The 26,152-nt window shown below is 36.3% G+C and overlaps 1 protein-coding gene across 9 annotated transcripts in view; it reads left to right on the top strand.

The window, feature by feature from the left end:
• Nucleotides 1–26,152, top strand: part of NBEAL1 (neurobeachin like 1) — a 192,830-nt gene that overhangs the window by 139,595 nt on the left and 27,083 nt on the right. For all 9 annotated transcript variants that reach the window (XM_035007342.1, XM_035007340.1, XM_035007339.1 and 6 more), the window contains 8 exons: nucleotides 1,298–1,393; nucleotides 1,789–1,913; nucleotides 4,196–4,336; nucleotides 7,392–7,522; nucleotides 10,232–10,341; nucleotides 15,381–15,498; nucleotides 18,352–18,449; nucleotides 25,297–25,413. In XM_035007342.1, the coding sequence (XP_034863233.1) occupies nucleotides 1,298–1,393; nucleotides 1,789–1,913; nucleotides 4,196–4,336; nucleotides 7,392–7,522; nucleotides 10,232–10,341; nucleotides 15,381–15,498; nucleotides 18,352–18,449; nucleotides 25,297–25,413 (936 nt within the window). The remainder of the gene's footprint in view (nucleotides 1–1,297; nucleotides 1,394–1,788; nucleotides 1,914–4,195; nucleotides 4,337–7,391; nucleotides 7,523–10,231; nucleotides 10,342–15,380; nucleotides 15,499–18,351; nucleotides 18,450–25,296; nucleotides 25,414–26,152) is intronic.

Here is a 26,152-nt window from a genome sequence, read left to right as displayed (position 1 = left end):
AAAGACCCCATGGGAAAAAAAGGCAAAAAAAAAAAATCCGTTCATCTCTTAGCCAAATCTAATTAATGCTCTTGTATATTTTATCCTCACCTGTATCCCAGTATATCTTGAATTTCTACTACCAACATCCAAGGAAAGACCATTGTTTTTTTTGCTTTCCAGGACTGTCAGTAGTCTCCTAATTCAGGTCTCTGCCTCCTGAATCTCTCTTCCCTCTTATATATGCTTTAATCATAATCTTAAGTGTTGCTCTTGTTCAAAAGCTATCAGCAATTCTTTCATATTGCTTATGGAATAAGCTTTATTTAATGGAATACATTTCCTGTTTTTTTTGTGGAATAAACTTTATTTGTTAAAGTACTTCTCAAGTTAGCACTCAAGAATAATTTTAATTGGGTTTTCTATAAAATATATGTATATATATATAAATTCATTTCTCACCATTCCCATAAGTATATCTTTTGCATAAGGCAAAACAGTAAACTTAAAGGTGAATATTAATCTGTCAGCAAAATTCTTCGGCATACCCAAACTGTGTAGAGTAATTAGCAGGCTAGTGATTAAAAGAAAATAGTGGTTATGTTTTTCTTTAGAAAATTTTATATCTAATGTAGCAAAATCCCGTCTACTATTGTTCTAGCAAGGCAGTTCTCTGAGAATAGGTAAGATAATATTTATTTAAAATTTATAGATATTTTAGTACTTTAGGATGCTTTTTTTTTTTTTAATATGTGCACTTCTGAAAATTTCAATTTATAACAAAATTTTCAATGTTGGACAGTCCTAAAATTGACATTTTTAAGATATTTAAATAAAATAACTTAATTGGAAAAAAGAATTCTTGTGAATTTTTTGACTATAATAAAAGATTTATGTTTAATTTTCTCTTCCTTTTCTAAAGATCAGTTTTTAAAAGGAAGGAAATTTAGGAAATGTTTATTGGTTTAAGCCTTTTTTAAAGCCCCATTCCTTTTATTAGTAAGATGATCAAGATTATGGGAACAAAAGATTATGTTAATACTATCAATAATAGGGGCGCCTGGGTGGCTCAGTTGGTTAAGCAACTGCCTTCGGCTCAGGTCATGATCCCGGAGTCCCGGGATCGAGTCCCGCATCGGGCTCCCTGCTCAGCAGGGAGTCTGCTTCTCCCTCTGACCCTCACCCCTCTCGTGCTCTCTCTCTCATTCTCTCTCTCAAATAAATAAATAAAATCTTAAAAAAAAAAAATACTATCAATAATAGTTACTAACTTGTAAAAATTTAAGTTAATTTGGATTTTGCTTTTTGTACTATCTAGAAATGGGTGAACAGAGAGATATCAAACTTTGACTACCTCATTCAAATAAATACAATGGCAGGACGAACCTATAATGACCTTGCGCAGTATCCTGTGGTAAGTTTTATAGAAATCTTATAAATATGGAATTGACTTTCAGTTTTATAATACCCAAAATGTATGTGTAAGATGATTTTTCATCTTTAAAAAAGATACAAAAACTGTTTTTGCCTTTTGTATATTTTCTACATGCTATCTTCAAAAAGTATATAAACATGAAGAGTAATTAAATAATAAAAGCTTTTTTTTCCACTTCGTTGAAAATATTCCAGTGGAATTATAGGAAATAATGTTTCTGGTTATGGAACTGAAGATGAATAAACATTTGAAACAGGGAAAAATATTTTTAAAGACTATTCCTTTTTGTCTTTAGATAAGCATTTGATGTTACATATAGGGATAGTAGCTTCTCTGGAAAGGGATGTCTGAATTGTAAATTGTGGCTCTTTTAGTTTCCCTGGATTTTACAAGATTATACGTCAGAAGAGTTGGACCTTAATAACCCATCTGTATTTCGAGATCTTTGCAAACCAATTGGAGTAGTTAATGATAAAAATGCCAAAGCCATGCGAGAAAAGTAAGTGCCTTTTATCCCTTTTGAAAGATACCCATCATTTTTGAAGGTATTTTGAATTTGCATTGATTTCTACCATGGCCAACCAGATGTTACTTTTTTTAAATGCACAGCGATTTTTGTTAATCAGTCTGATAATCCCTTCACTATGTCTTCTTGAAAATACATCATTGTCCCTCAAGTATCTTAACTGTAGTCTGTTTATTTCACTTCTTTGCCAAATTTCAATTGACTTTGTTTAGAGTTTCTTTTCAGTTTGTATGTGCTAAAAGGTAATTTTTCTTCCCAGATATTTTAGACTTATTAACCTCCTAATTTAACATGCAAAAATACCCTTAATTTAATACAATATTTTGGTAGATATAAAATTAATACTAACCTATGATTCACAAATAATGTGAATAAATAAAATATAGTGAAATGTGTAGAAAGTTGCTGTCTTTTAATGAGGAAAGGAATTTTTATAATTCTGTATATTTATGATCTATCCTGTGAATGCCTTACAATTTTTTTTTATTCAAAGCAAGCTGCTGACAGGTAAAAGAATAATTTTAATTTCCCTTTTTCTCCATGTGAAATTGTGGATGAATTGTCAGTTATGACTTCTAATAATAAGGGCAAAAAACTATTTTGCAAACAAATAGTGTAGATTTACTTGAGAGTAGATTGTACTTTTTTTTTTTTTTAAGATTTTATTTATTTATTAGAGGGAGAGAGAGAAAGCACAAGCAGCGGGAGTGGCAGGCAGGGGGAAAAGCAGGCTCCTCGCTGAGCAAGGAGCCCGATGGGGGACTCTATCCCAGGACCCCGGGATCATGACTCAAGCCGAAGGCAGACGCTTAACTGACTGAGCCACCCAGGCATCCCTGTACATTTTTTTTTTCATTTTATTTGCAAATCTATCTTAGGACTTTTTGTAGTATTTGATACTTGATTTGATTTACTAGTGGAATTCTGCTGTGTATATGTTACCTCACTACCATTAGTCAAACTTTCTGACAATAACAAAAAAACAAGCTTTTTAAAATACCGTTCCACAGGAAATATTGTTTTAAATTTCAGTAGTATATGTTTTTGCATAGATGCAGATGACTTTGACCTGAAAGCTTTTATTCCCCTAAATATTAATGATTCCTGTGTAAAAGGAAATTGGCCTCAACTCGATGAACTAATTACTGTTTTGGTTTGAAAAGTTTAGTGTTTAGTTCCTCCAAAAAAGTGTTCTTACTCAGATTTTATACCCGCTAATTCAGATGTCAGTATTCAAACCACCATTCAAAACAATTACACAGTGGTAGTGCTTACAGAATCACTGTATATATATCCTTTCCTTATTATCTGCTTTAGGTCTTCCTATTCATCATCTTCCTTCCTATCCAACCTTCTTTTTCCTTTAATTGTTAGGCATTCATTTCCATAATTCTTGACCGATCTTCTATATTTTCTTTCATTACCTTGGCCACAAAGGGATGTCTCATTATCACTTTGCTTGCAGTAGCAGAAAAATGGAAACAACCCTTTGTAAATAAAACTAAAGAAATAGTTAAATTGTCATACATTCATATATGTTACTGTTATAAATACCAGGTACTGGGGGCGCCTGGGTGGCTCAGTTGGTTAAGCGACTGCCTTCGGCTCAGGTCATGATCCTGGAGTCCCGAGATCGAGTCCCACATCGGGCTCCCTGCTCGGCAGGGAGTCTGCTTCTCCCTCTGACCCTCCCCCCTCTCATGTGCTCTCTCTCATTCTCTCTCAAATAAAAAAAAAAAAAAAAATCTTTAAAAAAATAAATAAATAAATACCAGGTACTGTTAAAAAGTAGACTACTCAGTCATTTGGAAAGACATAAGTAGAAAATTACTAATGAAAAAATAGGTTGTGAACAATATATTATGTATAGCACTTTTATATTAAAATATATTTGTGTATTAACTTATACATTAAGGGTGACAGATATTCATCAGAATGTTAATGTTAATTATCTCTGTGCTTGATTTTAAGTTTCCCCTTTTTTGGTTCTCTGTGTTTTCTAATTTATCTACAGCAACTATATATTATTGCATAATATGAAACTATCCCAGAATCCTGTTTCTAGTGATACTACTTTCAGGAAAAAAAAAGAATTTTTTTTCATTTATTAACTTGGTGTGATGATATGAATATGTAAATAATGAATATTAACAGGGACTTCTTAAAAAGCATGTTTCTAGCAATGCAATACAACCTTATGTCCTCCTAATTTAATATTACTGTTGTGGTTACAAAAGTTTAGTTTCTTTTTTTAGATATGAAAATTTTGAGGATCCCATGGGAACTATTGATAAATTTCATTATGGTACTCACTATTCAAATTCTGCTGGGGTTATGCACTATCTTATTCGTACAGAACCATTCACCACCCTCCACATCCAGCTTCAGAGTGGAAGGTATGTTTTGGGTAAATAAGCTATTTTCTTAATACTACATGTTAGCATTGAAAACTCTTGGCTTTCATGTCATGTACTGTATAACAGGGCCTTATCTTTTTTATTCTCCTCTATTAGATTTTGATTCATTTAATAGCCTCTAAACAAAAACAGCCAAACTAGTTTGAGAATGGGTCACTCCAGTTGACTTACACAAATGACCTTTAAGGAGAATTCCTTTTTACTGTTATCTAGTGTAACTTTGTGATTCTTACTGGTTTTAGGAACCTGCCAGAGATTGAGAGGTTGAACTGATTTAGATCTAGATCCATGACATCTGCCAGAGATTTAAACCTAACCAATGCATATGTAGTCCTCTTTAAAATATTTATTAAAGAATAAAAATAAGGAGGAATGAGGGGCTCTTACATAATCCACACAGGTCTGTGATGCCATTGTATTATCATATTTACCTGTCAGTTATAACTTACTATGTTTCACACTTTCCTAATAATCCTAAAGAAACAAACTTCTTTATGAGTCCTCGGTTTTCCAGTGTATCCTCTCTGTAGCTCCCTACTTAATCACATTTTATCTCCGTGTTGCCTTATTCTTTAACATTACTATTTCACCTTTCCTGTGCACCCAATTGAGCTATATAAACATTGCCTATTCTACTCTCTTGGCATATAGTTTTTATCTCTCAAAATTAACCTTACTTCCTATCTCTAGTACAGTAAGCCTTGGCTTTCAAGAAGAGACTCTGTCCCCATGATCACATTAACCATCTCCAAATGTTACATATACATGATAGCAGGTAATTTTCACCCCATTAAAGTATAACTGGGTCTTTTCAGCTTTTAATGATTTTAAAAATAAGTGATTTTATTGCAAAGCTTAAGAAATAGATTCTGTGCTTCAAAAGACACCATCAAGAAAGGAAAAGGACAACCCATTCAGAGGGAGAAAATATTTATAGGTTGTATATCTGATAAGGGACTTGTATTTAGAAGTCTATAATGCAATAACCCTTACAATGCAATAATAGACAACTCAGTTAAAAACTGAACAAAGGATCTGAGTGGACATTTCTCCAAAGAAGATATACAAATGTCCAAGAAACATATGAAAAGATGCTCAATATTATTAGTCATCAGGGAAATTCAAATCAAAACCAAATTGAGATACCTCTTCACACCTCCAAGGATGGCAATAATAAAAAAGACAGATAATACCTAGTATTGACGAGCATGTTGAGAAGCTGGAACCCTTATATACTGCCTGTGGAAATTAAAAATGCTGTAGCCTCTGTGGAAAACAGTCTGGCAGTTCTTTAAAGGGTTAAACATAAAATTATCATATGACCTAGTAATTCCACTCCTAGCTATATATCCAAAATAATTGAAGACATATGTTCATACAAAAACTTGTAGACAGGTGTACATAGCAGCATTATTTGTAATAGCCAAAAAGTAAAAACAGCCCAAAGGTTGTTTATCTGTCTGTCAGGTGAGAAAGGAATAAATAAAATGTAGTATATCTGTACAATGGGAATCTTATTTGGCCATGAGTAGATAAAAGGAATGAAGGATAGATACATGTTGCGACATGAATGATCCTCAAAAACAGTATGCTAAATGTAATAAGCCAGACATAAAAAGCCACATGTTGTATGATTTACGTGAAGCGTCCCAAAGAGACAAATCCATAGAGACAGAAAGTAGATTAGTAGTTGCCAGAGAGTAGAGATAGAGTGGATGGCGAGTGACTGCTAATAGATGCAGGGTTTCTTTTTGGAGTGATGAAAATGTTCTAAATTTGATTGTGGTGATTGTTGCACAACTCATGAATATACTGAAAATCATTGAATTGTGAATTATATGTAAATTATATCTCAGGAAAGCTGTTCTCCCTTACCCAAACAAAAAATTCTACCATTAAAACTCTATCCCCTTAAAGGTATGGTGATTAACATAACAATAAAAAATTTTAAAAAAACTATATCTCCTTAAATTTGGATACACCATTATTAGACTTTATTGATGACCCAACATTGACTGTAATTAAACTCAGAGTTCTGCTAAGTTCAGCTCCACCTCAAACCAAGACTGGTAGGCATAAAAAGAGTCAAAATAGTCATCAGTGTCATTTAGTAAGTCATTACTAGGTAAATCCAGGAAAACAATATCAAAGGTGATGAAACAGAGGGGTTTATGCTTTTTGTGAATAAAACAAATACATAAAAACAGTATAATAAAATTGTAACATGACTACTTGACCTTCTTGCAACTACCATAGGCCTGTGGTGGAACTTTAAAATAATAGTATATGCAAGTAAAATATAAAAAGCTTTAGCCACAGAACTATTTCCCTAACTTACCCTCTGGTTTTTAGCAGAAGAGTTTGCAAAGGTGTTTATGTATAGAGGATTAAATCAGCAGCATTCCTATGGATCTGTTAATCATGTATATTAACAATGATATTTAAATTCTGTGATTCTAAAATATCCGAATAATGTTTATTCACTCTCGGTAATGAATTTTACTCAGCAAAAATTAGGCCTTTCTTTAAAAGTCTCTTAGGTTTACATTTAATTACTTGAAAATTTTCTCCAGTGTGATTTGGTTTTCAGCTCTTTTAAATAAAATGATACTAGTGATTAAAGTTACAGTATTTAGTTCCTGGCAACAAAATTTGAAAGATAGATTATCATAAGAAGGAAAAACAAATTGTGTTTTTATTTTATTTTATTTAAAAGAATTTATTTATTTGACAGGAGAGAGAGGGCGCACAAGCAGGGGGGGTGGGAGAGGGAGAAGCAGGCTTCCTGCTGAGCAGGGTGCCCGAGGCGGGGCTCCATCCCGGGACTCTGGGATCACGACCTGAGCCGAAGGCAGACACTTAACTGACTGAGCCACCCAGGTGCCTCCCAGATTGTGTTTTTAGACATTAAGAGAAAGATTAACGAAAGAGAAACTCTAGTCATTAGGAAACCTGAAGGAGGTGTAAGGTTTGTTTCATGGCTGTTGCTGCTGTCCTTAAGTACTCACTGTTCTCTATCAATCTCCACGTGCAGGTTTGACTGTGCAGATCGACAGTTCCATTCCATCCCCGCCACATGGCAGGCTCTCATGGACAACCCATATGATGTGAAGGAACTTATTCCTGAATTCTTCTATTTCCCAGAGTTTTTGGAAAATCAAAATCGTAAGAAATAAGAGATTAAAAATTTTGACTCAACAGGTCCCAGTGAAGGATCCTGAAAAATACCTTTCAGGATATTGTTATGATATTCTATAGATTATTTAAGGTTCATTCTGTCTGTGCACTGTTCATTGAGAGGGTTTGACTGATGCCCAGATATAGTCTTACTTTCCAGGGAAGTGCTGTGGTGAACCATGATAAATGAGTCAAATTTGAATTGGTGAGAGAATTAGTTAGTGTTTCCTAGAAAGCAAAAATGGCCATATGCTATTTCAGCCATATAGCTATCCACTTAGGCTAAAAGTTTTTGAGTTAGGGGCGGGAAGAAAAAAAAAGAAGTGTTTGAGTTAGATAAGATGAGGATTTAGACCAGGGGTTTGCAGACTATAAGTCGTGGGTCACATCCACAGGGTGTAAACTCATTTGTTTATAAATAAAATTTTGCTGGAACACAGCCAAGCCAATTCATCTACATACAGATTGTGGCTGCTTTCATAGCATAACAGCATATTTGAGTAGTTGCAACAGAGACCAGGGGTTTAAAAAGCAAAAAATATTTATTCTTTGACACTTCATAGAAAAAGTTGGCTGACTCCTGGTTTAGAGCAGAAGGGAGGAGGCAAATTGAAATTAATGATAGGGTATAAGTTGCCACAATATTTGAAAAATCATATTATGTTTTTGCAGTAGAGAATTATGGAGCCAAAGACAGTCTTTAAAAATATCCAAATACTTCCTCTATGAAGTAATTTTAGATTTATTTTTAAGCACAGTAAGAAAATGACAAGATGGTTACTACCGGGGTTCTTAAGGGAAATTACAGTGTCAGTGGACCATTACCAACTTCTTTTTCCTCCCTTAGTATGAAGTATTAATGTTTGACCCTTTGCTTCTTCAGTAGAGTTGTTTGCCACACTAGGGAGAGCATATCCGGGGCTTTATGTCCTCTGATCATGCACCCTGAGACATGCTGTTGGAGGCAGGGCATCTGATTTCTCAGAGTAAGGCACTTAAAATTGATCACTTTCAGGGGCTCCTGGGTGGCTCAGATGGTTAAGAGTCTGCCTTCGGCCCAGGTCTGATCCCAGGGTCCTGTGATCAAGCCCCGCATCAGGCTCCTGGCTCAGCGGGGAGCCTGCTTCTCCCTCTCTCCCTGCTTCTCCCCCTGCTCATGCTCTCTCTCTCTGTGTGTCTCAAATGAATAAATAATCTTTAAAAAAATAAATAAATAAAATAAAATTGGTCACTTTCAGAAAATCAAATGAATCTCTTGATGGACTCTGGCCCTAGACTCTTAGCCATAGGACTGGAGCCTCCAAAGCAGGGTGTCTGGGCTAGGAGGATGAGCAGATTAAATTTGAACACAGAAGTTAAGATACTCTTAGTTTGACAATTTCTGATGTTCGCTAGAGCAAGTTGCTATCTTGCACTGCTGTCCTGCTGGCTTCCTTTTCTAATTGTATATTGCTTCTTTGTTTGAAATGAGTTAGGTGGGAGAAAGCAAAGTATATTACTTAGAATGTCAACAAATATTAATTAGTAAAACAAATATTAATAAAACCAACTCAAAATTGTGCAAGAAAATTTTAGTATTTTCCACAATGAAAACCGTAAGGTATGGTAGTATTCAGGTAGCTTAACAACATCATCAAAGCCAAGTTCTTTCTGTATTTTCATTCTGCTGTTCTAAGTGTTTGGGCTTTGTCCTTGGCTCCTTCCCTCTCGTGGTTACAAATGACTGAAGCATTTCTAGGCTTCATAGGCAGATACAGTAGTGTCTTAGAAAGAAGTGGATTGTTAATTATTTGTGTCATTTCTTAAGAGTGAGAAATCCTTTCCTATAACCTCTCCTCATTGTCCTTATACCAGTCAGCCTGCTACAGGCATAAAATAAAGCACAAGGATGGATACTTGAATAAAATCAAGGTTCTGTTACCAAATAAGGAGGGATGGCTAGCAGGTTGGCAACAATGTCTGTTACACAGTAGTTTCATTAACAAAGCCACAGGCCCTGTGCATCCTGTCATTCTATGACATTCAGACCTCTCTATTCAGCTTTGGGACACACTGATATTTTAAGACAGCTTCTTTTATGAAGGTCTTTTATGTTAACACTTTTCTCTTTCCACACTATATAAACAAGAAAACTTCATCTTTGGGACAATTTTGTCAAAGTACTGTATTTTAATTATATGAGCAAATCTTTATGATATCAGTGTCTACTTAGAAGAATGGTATACAAATATATATTTTTTATTATGACAAATACAACACTTCCACTGAGTGAATTTAAAGTATAAGTTACACTGAAAAGCGCTAGGAGCTGTATTTTGTAAATTAACCATTAGAAGGACTATATTAATTATTTTTAATGTAAGAAGAATACTGAATATTGCATTTTTGTGTAGGTTAAGATTTTGGTCATCCCCACTTCTCAACCAAAAATCAATTGTTAATCTGATTTACTTTGTAATAACTAATTTGAAAGTATTTTATTTTCATTTACTTTTTTAATCAACTGATAAAATGCATTTCAATATAAGAATTATTTTTACCTGTTCAGTAAATTTAGATCAAGAAGGGAACTTGGTTCTCACCTTTTAGAGAAGAAAAGAAGCCTCAGTTTTGCTAAAGATTGTGCCCTTATACTTGTTTTACTTGATTTATTTAAATCTAAAATGATTTGATGCATTTATCTTTTATTTGTCTTAGAATTTAACTTGGGTTGTCTACAAGTTTCCAAAGAAGTAGTAAATGATGTCATTCTCCCCAAATGGGCTAAGTCAGCTGAAGATTTCATCTATAAACATAGGAAAGCTCTGGTAAGACTTTTGTGTTTATTTTTATTTATTTATTTATTTTGAATGATTTTATTTATTTATTAGAGAGAGAGAGAGCACAAGTAGGCAGAGCAGCAGGCAGAGGGAGAGGGAGAAGCAGGCCCTCCGCTGAGCAAGGAGCCCAATGCGGGACTCCATCCCAGGACACTGGGATCATGACCTGAGCCGAAGGCAGCCGCTTAACCAACTGAGCCACCCAGGCACCTCAGATTTTTGTATTTATTTATTAGATCACTAAGATAGAGATGCATGTGTTTTCTAGAGAATAGATTGATGTATATCTGGCTATTAATTATTTTTCTAGATTAATTTTTCATCTGTTATGTATACCATTGTAGAGAGTATAATATGGTAATTTATTTTGAGGTTCTGAATCTTCTGATACAGTAAGAATATAGTATAGTCCCAAGGATATATAGCAAAAAAACATATATATATATATTCAGTTCTATAAGATAACTGCCTGTTGTATTTTAAACTATTCCAACCACCAAGCTGGTGTCGTTTGGTGTTTTGCAGTTCCCACTTGTTTCAAATCTAACAAGGATGAGGGGGCTCCTAGGTAGCTTGGTCGGTTAAGTGTCCAACTCTTGAGTTCAGCTCAGGTCATGATCTCAGGGTCCTGGGATCAAGCCCTTTGTCAGACTACATGATTAGTGTGGAATCTGCTTGAGATTCTCTCTCCCTCTTCCTTTTCCCCTCCCCCGGCTTGTGCTTGTGCTCTCTTTCTCTCTCAAATAAAGAAAGAAATAAAATCTTTAAAAAAAAAAAATCTAACAAGGATGAGTACATTTTTGTTTTCTCTGAAGGATTTCAGTAAGTTTTTAATACGACTGCTAAATCCTAAATTCCACTTTAAAAAAATGTTAGTTTTTAGTTGAATTTCCAGTTTGGGATTAAAAGAGTAGTGAGAGGGGCGCCTGGGTGGTTCAGTCGTTAAGCGTCTGCCTTCAGTTCAGGTCATGATCCCAGGGTCCTGGGATCAAGCCCCGCATCAGGCTCCTTGCTCAGCGGGAAGCCTGCTTCTCCCTCTCCCACTCCCCCTGCTTGTGTTCCCTCTCTCGCTGTGTCTCTCTCTGTCAAATAAATAAAATCTTAAAAAAAAAAAAAAAAGAGTAGTGAGAGTTAAACACTGACATTGTGTCATTTTGTAAATGATGCGTTTTTTCCCCCCTACAATAGTCCACTTAGTTCTCTATCTAAACTGAAATGTTTCGGAGTCTGAAACTAATTAGGCCAATACTTGGAAACGTTCCTTGTCATTAGTATATAGTATGTCAAATTTATAAAATTCAGGATTAGATCATAATATTTGTAAGCAGTAACACTATGCATGAATAAGGAATTGGAAAAAACATTAAGCAACTCAGAAAAAATCTGTTACTGATTAGATAGCCAGGAACTTCTCAGATGCATTCCTCTGTATTACCTATGACATGAAGTGTAGGGGTCCAGGATTTTGGGAAGACATGCTCCTTATATTAATATGTTAGAAGCCTGTGTTTCAGTTATGTATTGCTGTGCAATAAACTATCCAAAATTTAGTGGCTTAAAATTTAGTCATTTTATTATCTCTCACAGTTCTGTGAATTAACTGGTCTCAACTGAGCAGTTCTCATCTTGCTTGAGGTTCTCATGCCCTTGCAGTCATAGCAGTTGAGGTTGGAGTCATCTGGAGGCTGCATTGAGTGAGACAATGCAATGCTGGGCTTTTCTTCCTTCCCATGTAATCTCAGGATATCTCCTCTTCATGTGGCCTCTCTAGCTAGTCAGACATGTACATGTCTACAGCTCAGGAAGGAGTACAAAATTGGAAGCTTCCATGCTTTCTTAAGGCTTAAGCCTGTGAACGGTCACAGCACTTGTGTCACCTTGTCAGAGTCATACAGTAGTAGGATCAGTGCAGATTCAAGAGGAGGGAAGGTAAACTCCATCTCTCAGTGGTGGGAGGTTGCAAAAAAGAATTTGCAACCATCTTTAATCCTCCACATACAGTGTGCCCTCTGACTACAAATTATTTGCATTCCTCTTACATGCAAAATGTACATACTTCCTCTCAAGATCCTCCCAAAGTCTCATGTCAGGGACCTTTAAGTAAGGGATCTGCAAACTTTTTTTTTTTTAAGATTTAATTTATTTATTTAACAGAGAGAGACAGCGAGAGAGGGAACACAAGCAGGGGGAGTGGGAGAGGAAGAAGCAGGCTCCCCGCTGAGCAGGGAGCCTGATGCGGGGATCTATCCCAGGACCCTTGGGATCATGACCTGAGCCGAAGGCAGACGCTTAACCGACTGAGCCACCCAGGTGCCCTTGAAAACTTTTTCTATAGAGGACCAGGTGGTAAATATTTTCGCTGGCTTTAAGGTCTGTGTCAAAATTCTGCCATTATAATGCAAAAGAAAATGGATGTGGCTTTGTTGTACTACTATACAAATCTGGAGCTAGTAAAATTTGGCCCACAAGCAGTAAGTAATTTGCTGATCCATGCCTCATGAAGGCATGAGGTCTGAAGTCCAGAATCTTGTTAGTAATCTAAATTAAATCCATGTGGGCACAAAACTACTCAGGTTTGTCTGCTCTTGCATCTGAAGACTGTGGAGTAGAGAAACAGGTTATCTGTCCCCACATAACAACAGTGTTATGACAGAGACAGAAGAACTATCATAGACACTCTCATTCAAAAGGGAGATTAGAAGGGGTGCCTGGCTAGCTCAGTCCATAGAACATGTGACTCTTGATCTCTTGGTTCATGAGTTTGAGCCCCACGTTGGGCATAGAATTTAATTTAAAAAGGTGGGGGAAAGAAAAACAAGAGGTACCTAGCAGTAACTGGTTTATAACAATTCAGAATTCCAGCAGGGACATGCTTTCAGTTCTTTCATTAGGGCCCAGTGCTATTCCCTAGGAGTGGTTCTCTATGGCTATTTTGTTTTACCCTTTGGCTCTTAGCTTCCTGCTTTGAGTCATTGTTTCTTTTACATTTAAAAAAAAAAAAAAAGTGCATGAATATCTTTGTCAGCGTCTTACCTAACCACAGTAAATTGAAAGCCAACAGTCTCATCCTTTTTGAAGTTTGTCTCTTTCAGTCTGAACTAACTGAACTAATACAATATCTTTTAAATTTTTCTGGGTTTCTTATGCATCAACTTTATTGGATAAAAACCATTTCACATTACTTTAGAATCTAAACAGCCTCTTATTTCCTCTGGGCCCAGTGGGAGGCTACTGTGGAAATAAGATTCTTAAGATGTTCTATTTTCTAGTTGAGTGGGTCTGTGCAGCACAACCTTAAAGCTTTGAAGTCTCAGCAGATTGCTTCACAGCCACACTCTTGAACTAAACTTTCTCCTGAGGCCATATTTTACTGGTGACACCCTGATTTGATCATTGACCTTGGCCATTTCTCAATTAGTCTTTGCTCTCTAGTATCCTGGGAATGAGAAATAATTTTTTTTAACTTTTTTTTTTTTTTAGATTTTATTTATTTATTTGAGAGAGAGAGAGAGAAAGAGAGAGAGCATGAGAGGGGGAGGGTCAGAGGGAGAAACAGACTCCCTGCCAAGCAGGGAGCCCGATGCGGGACTCTATCCCGGGACTCCAGAATCAGGACCTGAGTCGAAGGCAGTCGCTTAACCAACTGAGCCACCACCCAGGCGCCCGAATGAGAAATAATTTTATTTGGAAGCCAGCAAGACCTGCTCCTTTATATTTTTTTAAAGTTATGCTTAAAACCTAAATAGCTTTTTTTTTTTTTAAGATTTTTATTTATTTATTTGAGAGAGAGAGACAGAGATAGCGACAGAAAGCATGAGCAGGGAGGAGAGGGAGAAGCAGGCTCCTCGCTGAGCAGGGAGCCAGTACTGGAGAAGGACCCTAGGATCATGACCTGAGCCGAAGGCAGACGCTTAACCCACTGAGCCCACCCAGGTGCCCCATGAATAGTTCTTTTTTTAAATTCATCTTACTCCTTCCACACTTTATCACAGGCTGCTAAAAGATCCAATTAGCAGGAAAATCTCCATCCCCAGATAACACCCAGGTGCTCATCACAACAAATGCACTCCTTAATCCCCATCACCTATTTAACCCCTCCCCCCACCCATTGTGTGGAAATGTTGAATCACTATGTTGTACACCAGAATCTAATATTACACTGTATATCAACCAACTGGAATTAAAATAGAAACCAAAAAAAAAATCTCTATCCCCAGATTCATGAGTTGATTAGGTACTCTTTCTATCTTTGATGGAACTAAACTTGAGCCCCCTTTTCTACTGTCTCCAATAACAATTCCCATACCTTTTTAAAACCATCACTAACAGGCTTCAGGAGGTCCTTCAAGGCTCTGCCTGCCAAACAGTCCACCTTCTTAGTGGGGTGGTGTCGGGTCGGGTAGGTTGGAGGGGTGATTTTCAGCCACCTTTAATCAACCCCAACTGGTTTGTTTCTTTGAATTGAATTCTAGATAGCTATTTCAGTGGAAATTTCACAGCAAATATATATCCATAGCCATTATTAAGTATTTTGTTGTTGGTATTTAGGCTATTAGAATACTTGAGTTATTTTCTTTACCCATTAGTTAAGAGGTGTATACATATTATTAAATATTAATAAATGGGGCGCCTGGGTGGCTCAGTCGTTAAGTGTCTGCCTTCAGCTCAGGGCATGATCCCGGGGTCTTGGGATCGAATCCCACATTGGGCTCCCGGCTCAGTGGGAAGCCTGCTTCTCCCACTAACCTCCCCCTGCTTGTATTCCCTCTCTCGCTGTGTTTCTCTCTGTCAAATAAATAAATAAAATCTTCAAAAAAAAATTAATAAATATGTCTACATTATACTAGATAGAATATATCCAAAATATGTGGTAGATACTGATTGAATGTTTAACGTGATTTTGAGATAATTTTATTAACAGTGATAAGATTTGTGCGTGGAAATGCTTAATTTTCTCTTACCTTTTAAAGGACCAATATTTACATTGTAGTTGGAAGGTATCTCTATATTATTTGTTCTTTTTCTAGGAGTCTGAATATGTTTCTGCTCATCTTCATGAATGGATAGATCTGATTTTTGGCTATAAACAGAGGGGGCCAGCGGCAGTGGAAGCACTCAATGTTTTCTATTACTGTAGTTATGAAGGTATAAGCCTATATACTTTTTATCTTACATTCCATTGATGGAAAGTATCATTTAATTGATGTTTATACATGATATTTTGGTCATGAGAAAGACTACATTTAAAAATAGTTTTAATGATCTTTTCTATTTGAAATATTAAGAGACTGATGTGTGGGTTTTTTTAAATAGTAGTTAAGAGTATATATGCAAATCTTCACTTTTCACAGTGAAGGAAACCATCAACAAAACAAAAAGGCAACCTACTCAGTGGGAGAAGATATTTGCAAGTGATATATCCAATAAGGGGTTAATATCCAAAATACATAAAGAATTTATACAACTCAACACCAAAAAAAATCTGATTTTAAAACTGGCCAGAGGACCTGAAGAGACATTCTTCCAAAGAAGACATACAGATGGCCAACAGACACATGAAAAGATGCTCAGCATCACTCATCATCGGGGAAATGCAAATCAGAACCACAGTGAGAAGTCACCTTATGCCTGTCAGAATGGCTAAAATAAAAAACATAAGAAATAACAAGTGTTAGCAAGGATATGGAGAAAAAAGAACCCTTGTACACTAGTGCAGCCACTGTGAAAAACAGTATGGAAGTTCTTCAAAAAATTAAAAATAGAAGTATGCTATGATTTCCACTACTGGATATTTACCCAAAGAGTATGAAAACAGTAATTTGAAAAGATCTATGTATCCCTTTGTTTATGGCAGCATTATTTATAGTAGTCAAGATATGGAAGCAACCAGTGTCCATTGATAGATGAATGGATAAAGAAGATGTGAGACACACACACACACACACACACACACAATGGGTCATTAGCCATAAAAAAGAATGTGGTCTTGTCATTTGTAACAGCATGGATGGACCTAGAGGCTGTAATGCTAAGAGACATAAGTCAGAGAAAGACAAATACTATATGATTTCACTCATATGTGGAATTTAAGAAAACAAATGAGTAAAGGGGTGGGGGCAAAAAAGACAAACCAAGAAGTAGACTCTTAACTATAGAGAACAAACTGATGATTACGGTGGGGGTGGGGGAGGAGTTAAATAGATGATGGGGATTAAGGAGTGCACTTGTCTTGATGAGCAACAGGTGATGTATGGAATTGATGAATTACTATGTTGTATATCTAAAACTAATATTACACTGTATGTTAACTGGAATTTAAGTAAAACTTAAAAAAAATAACTGTTAGAATTTAAAAATGATGTAAATAAGTTCTAACAAAACAAATGAAAAAAGACAGACTCTTAAATACAGAGAACAAACTAATGATTGCCAGAGGGGAGGTAGGTGCAGGGAAGACTGAAGGGGGATTAAAAAAAAAAAAGTATATATGTAAATCTAATTATAAATGTCAGTTATTGGTGGCATAAAAGTTTTTGATTACTGGCCCTAAGTGTCCTATTCAGTCAGGTCCTACAATAAGTGCAAAGAAGACCTTTAGTATTATAAATAACAAACTCTTCAAATGGTAAAATAGGTTGACATCATTCTAATATTTAGCTCGGGATCAAGAACATTTTCTGAAGGCTTTGAAAGCCTTAAGAAGTAGTTTTTTTCTAATCCTTCAGTAGTAAAGATTGTGAATAGTGTGAATTTATGTGAACTTGAGCAGAGTCCACATGCCTTTTGGTAAACAGACAAGTATGTTTTTGCATTGCCATATTCATTTGATAATAGTTTTGTAGAGAGGTAGTATGCATGGTGGTTATGAGCATAGGCTTTGAAATCCAACTTACCTAGTTTGGCCGCTTACTAACCATATCAAGTATGGTTGGGTATAATCAGTTAACCAGAATATCACCTTTCCCAGTATTTGTTAGATAAGCAGTAACTTAACAGTATTTTGTGTGGTTATTATACTTGTTTCAGCTTATCATGAAGACAGCATTAGGTGTACTGTGAAATAGTTTGTACGTTTTCTTTTTTTTTTTTTTAAAGATTTTATTTATTCATTTGAGACACAGAGATACAGAGAGAGAGCATGAGCAGGGAGAGAGGCAGAGGGAGAAGGAGAAGCAGGCTCCCCACTGAACCAGGAGCCCGATGTGGGGCTCGACCCCAGGACCCTGGGATCATCACCTGAGCCGAAGGCAGATGCTTAACCATCTGAGCCACCCAGGCGCCCCAGTTTATACGTTTTCAAGAGAAACTTTTATGCACTACCAGTTAACTTTTGTTTAAAATATTTTTGTTCTAAATAATGGATGGAGTGTATTTTTATACATATTTAATGTTTGAAGTCACTGTTTTTTTTAAAAATTGCCTCTTGGGGTGCCTGGATGGCTCAGTTGTTAAGCGTCCAGCCCTTCATTTCAGCTCAGGTCATGATCTCAGGCTCGTGGGATTAAGCCCTGAGTTGGGCTACACACTCAGCATGGAGTTAGCTTGTCCCTCTCCCTCTGCTCCTCTCCCGCCCCCGACTCCACTTGTGTTCTCATGTGCTCTCTAAAATAAATAAATAAATAAATATGGGGTGCCTGGGTGGCTCAGTCGTTAGGCGTCTGCCTTCCGCTCAGGTCATGATCCCAAGGTTCTGGGATCAAGCCCCGCATTGGGCTCCCTGCTCTGCGGGAAGCCTGCTTCTCCCTCTCCCACTCCCCCTGCTTCTGTTCCCTTTCTCGCTGTGTCTCTCTCTGTCAAATAAATAAAATCTTTAAAAATAATAATAAATAAATAAACAGAATCGTATACAAAATTGCCTGTCTCACAGTATTCTTATAAACCGAAAAACAGAATGCTATTTTGTTGAAAATACACTATTCAGTCTCCACTATATTAATCAGTTATGTGGCTTGCTTAGTTTTCACTCTGTAGTGAGTTGACTACTTCTCTTTGTTTTAGGAGCTGTGGATCTGGATGCCTTAACAGATGAGAAGGAAAGAAAAGCCTTAGAAGGGATGATTAATAATTTTGGGCAGACACCTTGTCAACTGTTAAAGGTAAGTCATTAAAGGTATTGATTATTAAAAAAAAAAGTTATTGATTACGTAAGTCTAGAATTTAATTGCTAGAGTACTACTAGCATTTTCAAGTACTTTAATTATTTAAAAATGTATCTCTCAGAATTATCTAGAATTTAAGAAAATTATACTGTCACTTAAAAAGTAAATAGATTTAAATGATTGTTCCTATTTTGAAATAACAAAATATTGTGGTCAAACGTATATAGTCAATAACTCTTGAGTCACAGAGGAGTTATATTTACTCAGAAAGCCAATCACTTTTTGTTTAAACAACTAAAATGTGACTGGAACAGGATTTGGATGCATGACCATCCAACTCAAAAGTCTTTCTACCATGCTGTGTCTCCTCTGAATTAATAGCTATAAACTCTTTTATTGAATTAGATCACTTTCCATGTTCTGTGGGCTGTTATTTATATCCTAATAATGACATTTTCTGCCTTAGTTGTATATTTGTGCATTTGCCTCACTTTATTATGCTATAGGCAGCCACCTTTTCCTAATCATTTTATATCTTTCTTGCATATAGTATTTGTGTAGTAAATATTTATAAATTGAATCTCCACAACTGTTACAGCAAGAATGTATCTAAATTCTGGCTTATAAATATGTTGAACTTCTGTTAATTCAGTTATCAGACTAAGCTTTGTAATTACTACAGTTCCTTAGTAGAGTTTGTTTGAAGCCTCCAACATGGTTTTTTACAGAACGGTCATGTTTAAAATCAATGCTTTATACCTATCTGCTGATAGAATGCAAAAGTAACAGAAGAAAACAGAACACTTCATTGAGCTTCAAAATAGATTCTATAATATTTTTGCACCAGCTTTACTTTTTTTCATATGAGTAGTGCTAATTAGTTTTTATCACCATAAAAAATGATGGAAAGGTCAGCCTTTGATTTTTTTTTTAAATTTTTTATTTAAATTCAATTTAGTTAACATATGGTGTATTATTAGTTTCAGGGGTAGAATTTAGTGATTCATCAGTTGCATATAACACTCAGTGCTCATTACATCAAGTGACCTCCTTAATGCCCATCACCCAATTACTCCATCCCCCCAGGGCTGGATGGCTTGCCTGGAGGAATTCTACCAAACATTTGAAGAATTAATACCTATTCTTCTGAAACTTCCAAAAAATAGAAATGGAAGGAAAATGCAACAGACTTCTGTGTATTGATTTTTATATATATATATTTTTTTATATCCTGCGATTTTGCTGAATTCCTGTATCAGTTCTAGCAATTTTTTGGTGGAGTCTTTCAGGTTTTCTACATAGAGTATCATGTCATCTGCAGATAGTGAAAGTTTGACTTCTTCCCTACTGATTTGGATGCCTTTTATTTCGTTTTATTTTCTGATTTCTGAGGCTAGGACTTCTAGTACTGTGTTGAACAGCAGTGGTAATAGTGGACATCCCTGTCATGTTCCTGACCATAAAGGAAAAGCTCTCAGTTTTTCCCCATTGAGAATGATATTCACTGTGGATCTTTCATATATGGCCTTTATGATGTTGACGTATGTTCCCTCTGTCCCTACATTGTGGAGGGTTTTTATCAAGAAAAGATTATGTATTTTGTCAAATCTTTTTTCTGCATCTATTGAGAGGATCATATGGTCTTATCCTTTCTTTTATTAATGTGGTATATTATGTTGATTGATTTGCAGATGTTGAACCACCTGTGCAGCCCAGGAATAAATCCCACTTGGTCATGGTGAATTATCCTTTTAATGTACTCTTAGATCCTATTAGCTAGTATCTTGTTGAGAATTTTTGCATCCATGTTCATCAGGGATATTGGCCTATAATTCTCCTTTCTGGTGGGGTCTTTGTCTGGTTTTGGGATTAAGGTAACGCTGCCCTCAGAGAATGAGTTTGGAAGTTTTCCTTCCATTTCTATTTTTTGGAAGTTTCAGAAGAATAGGTATTAATTCTTCAAATGTTTGGTAGAATTCCTCCAGGCAAGCCATCCAGCCCTGGGCTTTTGTTTCTTGGGAGATTCAAATTAATGATTCACATTCTTTGCTGATTATGGGTTTGTTCAGGTTTTCTATTTCCTCCTGTTTCAGTTTTGGTAGTTCATATATTTCTAGGAATTTATCCGTGTCTCAGATTGCCTAATTTGTTGGCATATAATTGATCATAATATTCTCTTATAATTGTTTGTATTTCTTTGGTATTGTTTGTGATCTCTCCTCTTTCATTCATGATTTTATTTATTTGGGTCCTTTCTCTTTTCTTTTTGATAAGTCTGGCCAGGGGTTTATCGATCTTGTTAATTCTTTCAGAGAACCAGCTCCTAGTTTCACTGATCTGTCTACTGTTCTTTGGTTTCTATTTCATTGATTTCTGCTCTAATCTTCATTAATTATCTTCTCCTGCTGGGTTTAGGCTTTATTAGCTGTTCTTTGTCTGGCTTCTGTAGGTGTAAGGTTAGGCTGTTTATTTGAGCCTTTTCTTGCTTCTTGGGGAAGGCCTGTATTGCTATATACTTCATTCTGGACCACCTTTGCTGCATCCCAAAGGTTTTGAACTGTCATGCTTTCATTTTCATTTGCTTCCGTGTATTTATTTTTAATTCTTCTTTAATTTCCTGATGGGCCGATTCATTTTTTTAGTAGGATGTTCTTTAACCTCCATGTATTTGTGGTCCTTCCAAATTTTTTCTTGTGGTTGACTTCAAGCTTAATAGCATTGTGGTCCAAAAAAATGCATGGTTTGATCTCAGTCTTTTTTGTACTGGCCGAGTCCTGATTTGTGACCCAGTATGTGATCTATTCTGGAGAATGTTCGTGTGCACTCTTAAAAAATGTGTATTCTGCTGCTTTAGGATGAAATGCTCTGAATATATCTGTGAAGTCCATCTGGTCCAGTGTGTCATTCAAAGCCCTTATTTCCTTGTTGATCTTCAGCTTAGGTGATATGTCCATTGCTGTGAGTGGGTTGATGTTCCCTACTGTTATTGTATTACTATCAATGACTTTTTTTAAGTTATTAATTGATTTATATATTTGGCTGCTCCCAAGTTAGGGACATAAGTATTTACAAATGTTAGATCTTCCTGTTGGATGGACCCTTTAATTATGATACAGTGTCCTTCTTCATCTCTTATTACAGTCTTTAATTTGAAATCTAGTTTGTCTGATATAAGGATGGCTACTCCAGCTTTCTTTTGATGTCCATTAGCATAATAAATGGTTCTCTACCCCCTCACTTGTAATCTGGAGGTGTCTTTGGGTCTGAAATTAGTCTCTTTTAAGCAGCATATCAGTGGGTCTTGTTTTTTTATCCAGTCTGATACCCTGTGTCTTTTGATTGGAGCATTTAGTCCATTTACTTTCAGTGTAATTATTGAAAGATACGAATTTAGTACCATTGTATTACCTGTAAAGTCGCTGTTCCTGTAGATTGTCTCTGTTCCTTTCTGGTTTTTGTTACTTTTGGTCTCTCTTTTGCTTAAATGGCCCCCTTTAATCAGGGCTGCTTTAGTGTTCACAAATTCCTTTAGTTTTTGTTTATCTTGGAAAGTTTTTATCTCTCCTCCTATTCTGAATTACAGCCTTACTGGATAAAGTATTCTTGGCTGCATATTTTTCCCATTTAGCTCGTTGAATATATCATACCAGTCCTTTCTGACCTACCAGGTCTCTGTGGACAGGTCTCCTGCCAGCCTTACATGTCTACTCGTTAAGGACCTCTTGTCCCAAGCTGCTTTCAGGATTTTCTCTTTATCTTTGTAATTTGTAAGTTTCATGGTGTTGACCTATTTTTGTTGCTTTTGTGGGGAATTCTCTGTGCCTCTTGGACTTGAATGTGTGTTTCCTTCCCTAGGTTAGGAAAGTTCTCAGCCATGATTTGTTCATATAAACCTTCTCTCCCCTTTTTCCCACTCTTCTTCTGGGACTTCTCTAATACAGATATTATTTTGCTTTTTGGAATCGCTGAGTTCCCTAAGTCTACCTTCATGCTCTAATAGTTTTATTTCCCTCTTCTTTTCAGCTTCATTACTTCGTGTAATTTTACCTCTGTATTACTGATTCACTCTTCTGCTTCCTTCATCCTTGTTTTTATGGCCTCCACTTGGGTCTGTATCTCAGTTATAGCATTTTTAATTTTGACCTGACTAGATTTTAGTTCTCTTATCTCTACAGTAAGGGATTCTTCTCTAATGTCTTCTCTACTTTATTCATGCCCAACTAGTATCTTTATAATTGCTGTTTTAAATTCTAGTTCAGATATCTTACTTATATCTGTATTGATTAAATCCCTGGCTGTGAGTACTACCTCCTGTTCTTTATTTTGGGGTGAATTTCTCTGTCTTGTCATTTTGTCCAGAAAAGAAAAGAAAAGAAAAAGAAAAAAACAACAATAACAACAACAGAGAGAAACTAAATCCTGGATGTGTTTTAGTCTACTTGTTAAAAGAAACTAGATCCCGGGCACATGGGTGGCTCAGTTGGTTAAGCCTCTGCCTTCAGCTCAGGTCATGATCCCAGGGCCCTGGGATCGAGTCCCACATTGGGCTCCTTGCTCAGTGGGGAGTCTGCTTCTCCCTCTACCCTTCGCCCCTGCTCATGATCTCTCTCTCTCACTCTCTCTCTCAAATAAATAAAATCTTAAAAATAAAATAAACTAGATCCCAAAATAAGAAAAAAATATATAAATACAATGAAAAGAAACAAAAAATAAAACATATATATGTAATGTTTATAAAAGTGAAAATTAAAAAAGGATTAAAAAAAGAATTGGAAAAAGATAAAATAATAACTAAAGAATAAAATACAAAGAATGCTAGTTTTCCCCTAGAGCCAAAGTTTTTCAGCCATCTATGATCAGTAGACTTGGTGCAAGGGAGTTGTTTGTGCTGGTCTTCTGGGGGAAGGGCCCCGTTGTGCTGATTCTCAGGTGCAGTTGCCCTAGTGGAAATGCGCCTGCAGTGCACAGGGAGGCTGGGCTTGGTGTAAGTGGCTCCAGGCTCCACTAGGGGGTGCTCTTTTGCTCCCTGAAGACTTCAGCACAGATGGGCATGATGGATATGGCAGCATTCTGCTTTCGAGCCCCGGAGCTGAAAATTTGCACTCCCCACTCTTCAGTGAGCCCTCACAGAAAAGCACTCATACTCTTGTCTCCCCCGTTTCTGTCAGAACTCTGTGTTCACGCTGCCTGTGTCCAAGCTTTTTTATCCCAGGCACGCGACTGAGTTTCAAAACTCCAAAGTTTAGGGACTCCCAGGGTTTGGACCTGCGCTGTTCTTCCCAGGGATGGTCTTGCCACACTTCTGCCATTTGGGGGACGTGTCTGAGGAAAGCAGTCGCTTGATCACGTAGGGGATCAGTTTATGGCAACACAGAGCAGAAAGCTGGCACTTAGACTCGCTGTTCTTGGGTGGCTTCTGCACTCCTCTACCTGGGAACTGTGCCTTACTTAGCTACCACCCATTCTTCTTGTGACCCCAGGGATCCTCAGATCACGCTGTGACACCTGGGATTCTGCCCCACTTCACCATCTAGCACCTTTAAGCCAGGCATGTCCTTCACTGTAGTTGCAGTCTTCTAAAAGTTCTGATTTTGCACTCCGCTGCTTATAATACTTTGTGGTAGCCTCCTTAAGCAGGCCCCCCTCCCCACTGCTGTATCCTCAGCTATATCACACCAGATTCAAATCTCTGTGCCTCCTACCTTCCAAACAATGGTTGCTTTTCTACTTGTAGACCTACAGCATTTCTTTTCTCAGAACTCCAATTGATTTCTTGGGTGTTCAGAATGACTTGATAACTATCTAGTTGTATTTGAGGGATGAGACAAACTTAGGGTCCCACTACTCCTCCACCATCTTAACTCCCAGTCAGCCTTTGATTTAAAATAAAGTGAATAAATACTCATGTGGATTGAGAGCTAAATATTGAGGTACTTATAGCTGTCATATTATTTTTCTATAATCTGATATTTTGTGATGGAGATGGAAAAATCCCCTTTAGATGGAATTCTGTTCTGCATTTTAATTATGCCTTTTGCTTGTTAATTTGATTTACCATTTACTTCTTATTTATGAAGATAACACTATTCTATGTTGCTAACATTAAAGTTAAGGAAGAATATTTTAATTTATTTGAAAACAGATGGAGCTATATTTATAATTTGATTCAAATAGTATTGACATTTTGATCTTATTTCAGGAAATAAGGATTTACCCATATAAATTTTGACTTTGAATGATTCATTTAATTTTACCAAGTATTTATTAAGCATCTGTCATACTTATATACAATTCTAGGTATCAAAAATCCAAAATTGAATAAGATTTGTTTTCTGATTTTAAGATAACTTTTACCTAAGGGTACCTGACTAGCTCAATTGGTGGAGTGTGCACCTCTTGATCTCGGGGTTGTGAGTTCAAGCCCCACATTGGGTGTAGAGATTACTTAAAAAAAAAAAAAAAACTTAAAAGAAAAAAGATACCCATTGCCTGGTTGGAAAAGATATACCATAAACAACTATATAATCCAACATAGAAATAATTACTAAATAAAAGACTAAACAAAGCAATGTGTTGGTAAAAATAATAAAAGAGAATAATTAATTCTAGTTTAGAAATTCAAGAATACATCAGTAAGAAAAACTTTAAAGTAGAAGTAGGGTTTCTCTAGAAATGAACAGGGTAAAGACTCTGCTGAAGGAGCAGTCTGAGCAATGGCCTAGAATTTGTCAACAGTGCATGGTATGTAATCTGGTATAGCTAGAGCCCAGTATGTACAAAGGAATACAGTGAGAGACGTCTTAATATAGTTATGGAATTGTTTTTTCTCAAAATTATTTTGAAGGAACCACATCCTCCTAGATTGTCAGCAGAAGAAGCAGTGCAGAAGCAGACCAAAACAGACACTTCAACCCTAAACCTATTTCAACACCTCTCTGAACTCAAGTCATTTTTTATAGAGGTAATATCCAACTTGGTAATATCAAAGCATTTTCTCTGTGAATTCTATACACCAGTCAATGCTCCTTTTATTCTGTAAAGAGGGGGTCATAATATTTAATCCAAAATAGTAAAGAATGTTGCAATAATATGTTCTTGGATTTTTAAAACAATCTTACTGGAAGTTTTTGTTTGCGGCTGAGTGGTACTGAGACCTGCTTATCTTGGCTTGCTTTATTCTACGTCACATTTTCCAGACAAGGAAGAATAAATAATTTGATTTAAATTGCTTTTCATGACAGCTGAAATGATATGCAGAGGGAGTGTAATAACTCCTAATTATAGTGTCTGCTCATTTATAAAATATGGCCCAATAAGTCAGATTGTTAATTGCTAATATCAGAAGGAATAATCAAGTAAAACAAGATAGTTAATGCTATAATTGAAAGATTACTTTAGGGGCGCCTGGGTGGCTCAGTCGTTGGGCGTCTGCCTTCGGCTCAGGTCATGATCCCAGGATCCTGGGATCAAGCCCCACATCGAGCTCCCTGCTTGGCGGGAAGCCTGCTTCTCCCTCTCCCACTCCCCCTGCTTGTGTTCCCTCCCTGGCTGTGTCTCTCTTTGTCAAATAAGTAAATAAAATCTTAAAAAAAAGAACTTTTTTTAAATGTTTAAATATACATATTGAAAGTACTTTTTTTAAATGTTTAAATATACATATTGAAAGTACTTTTTTTAAATGTTTAAATATACATATTGAA

The sequence above is a fragment of the Mirounga leonina genome, unplaced genomic scaffold, assembly GCF_011800145.1.
Source record: "Mirounga leonina isolate KUSES-001 unplaced genomic scaffold, KU_Mleo_1.0 Mir_151, whole genome shotgun sequence".
NCBI lineage: Eukaryota > Metazoa > Chordata > Mammalia > Carnivora > Phocidae > Mirounga > Mirounga leonina.
This window is presented reverse-complemented; position numbering and strand designations above follow the sequence as displayed.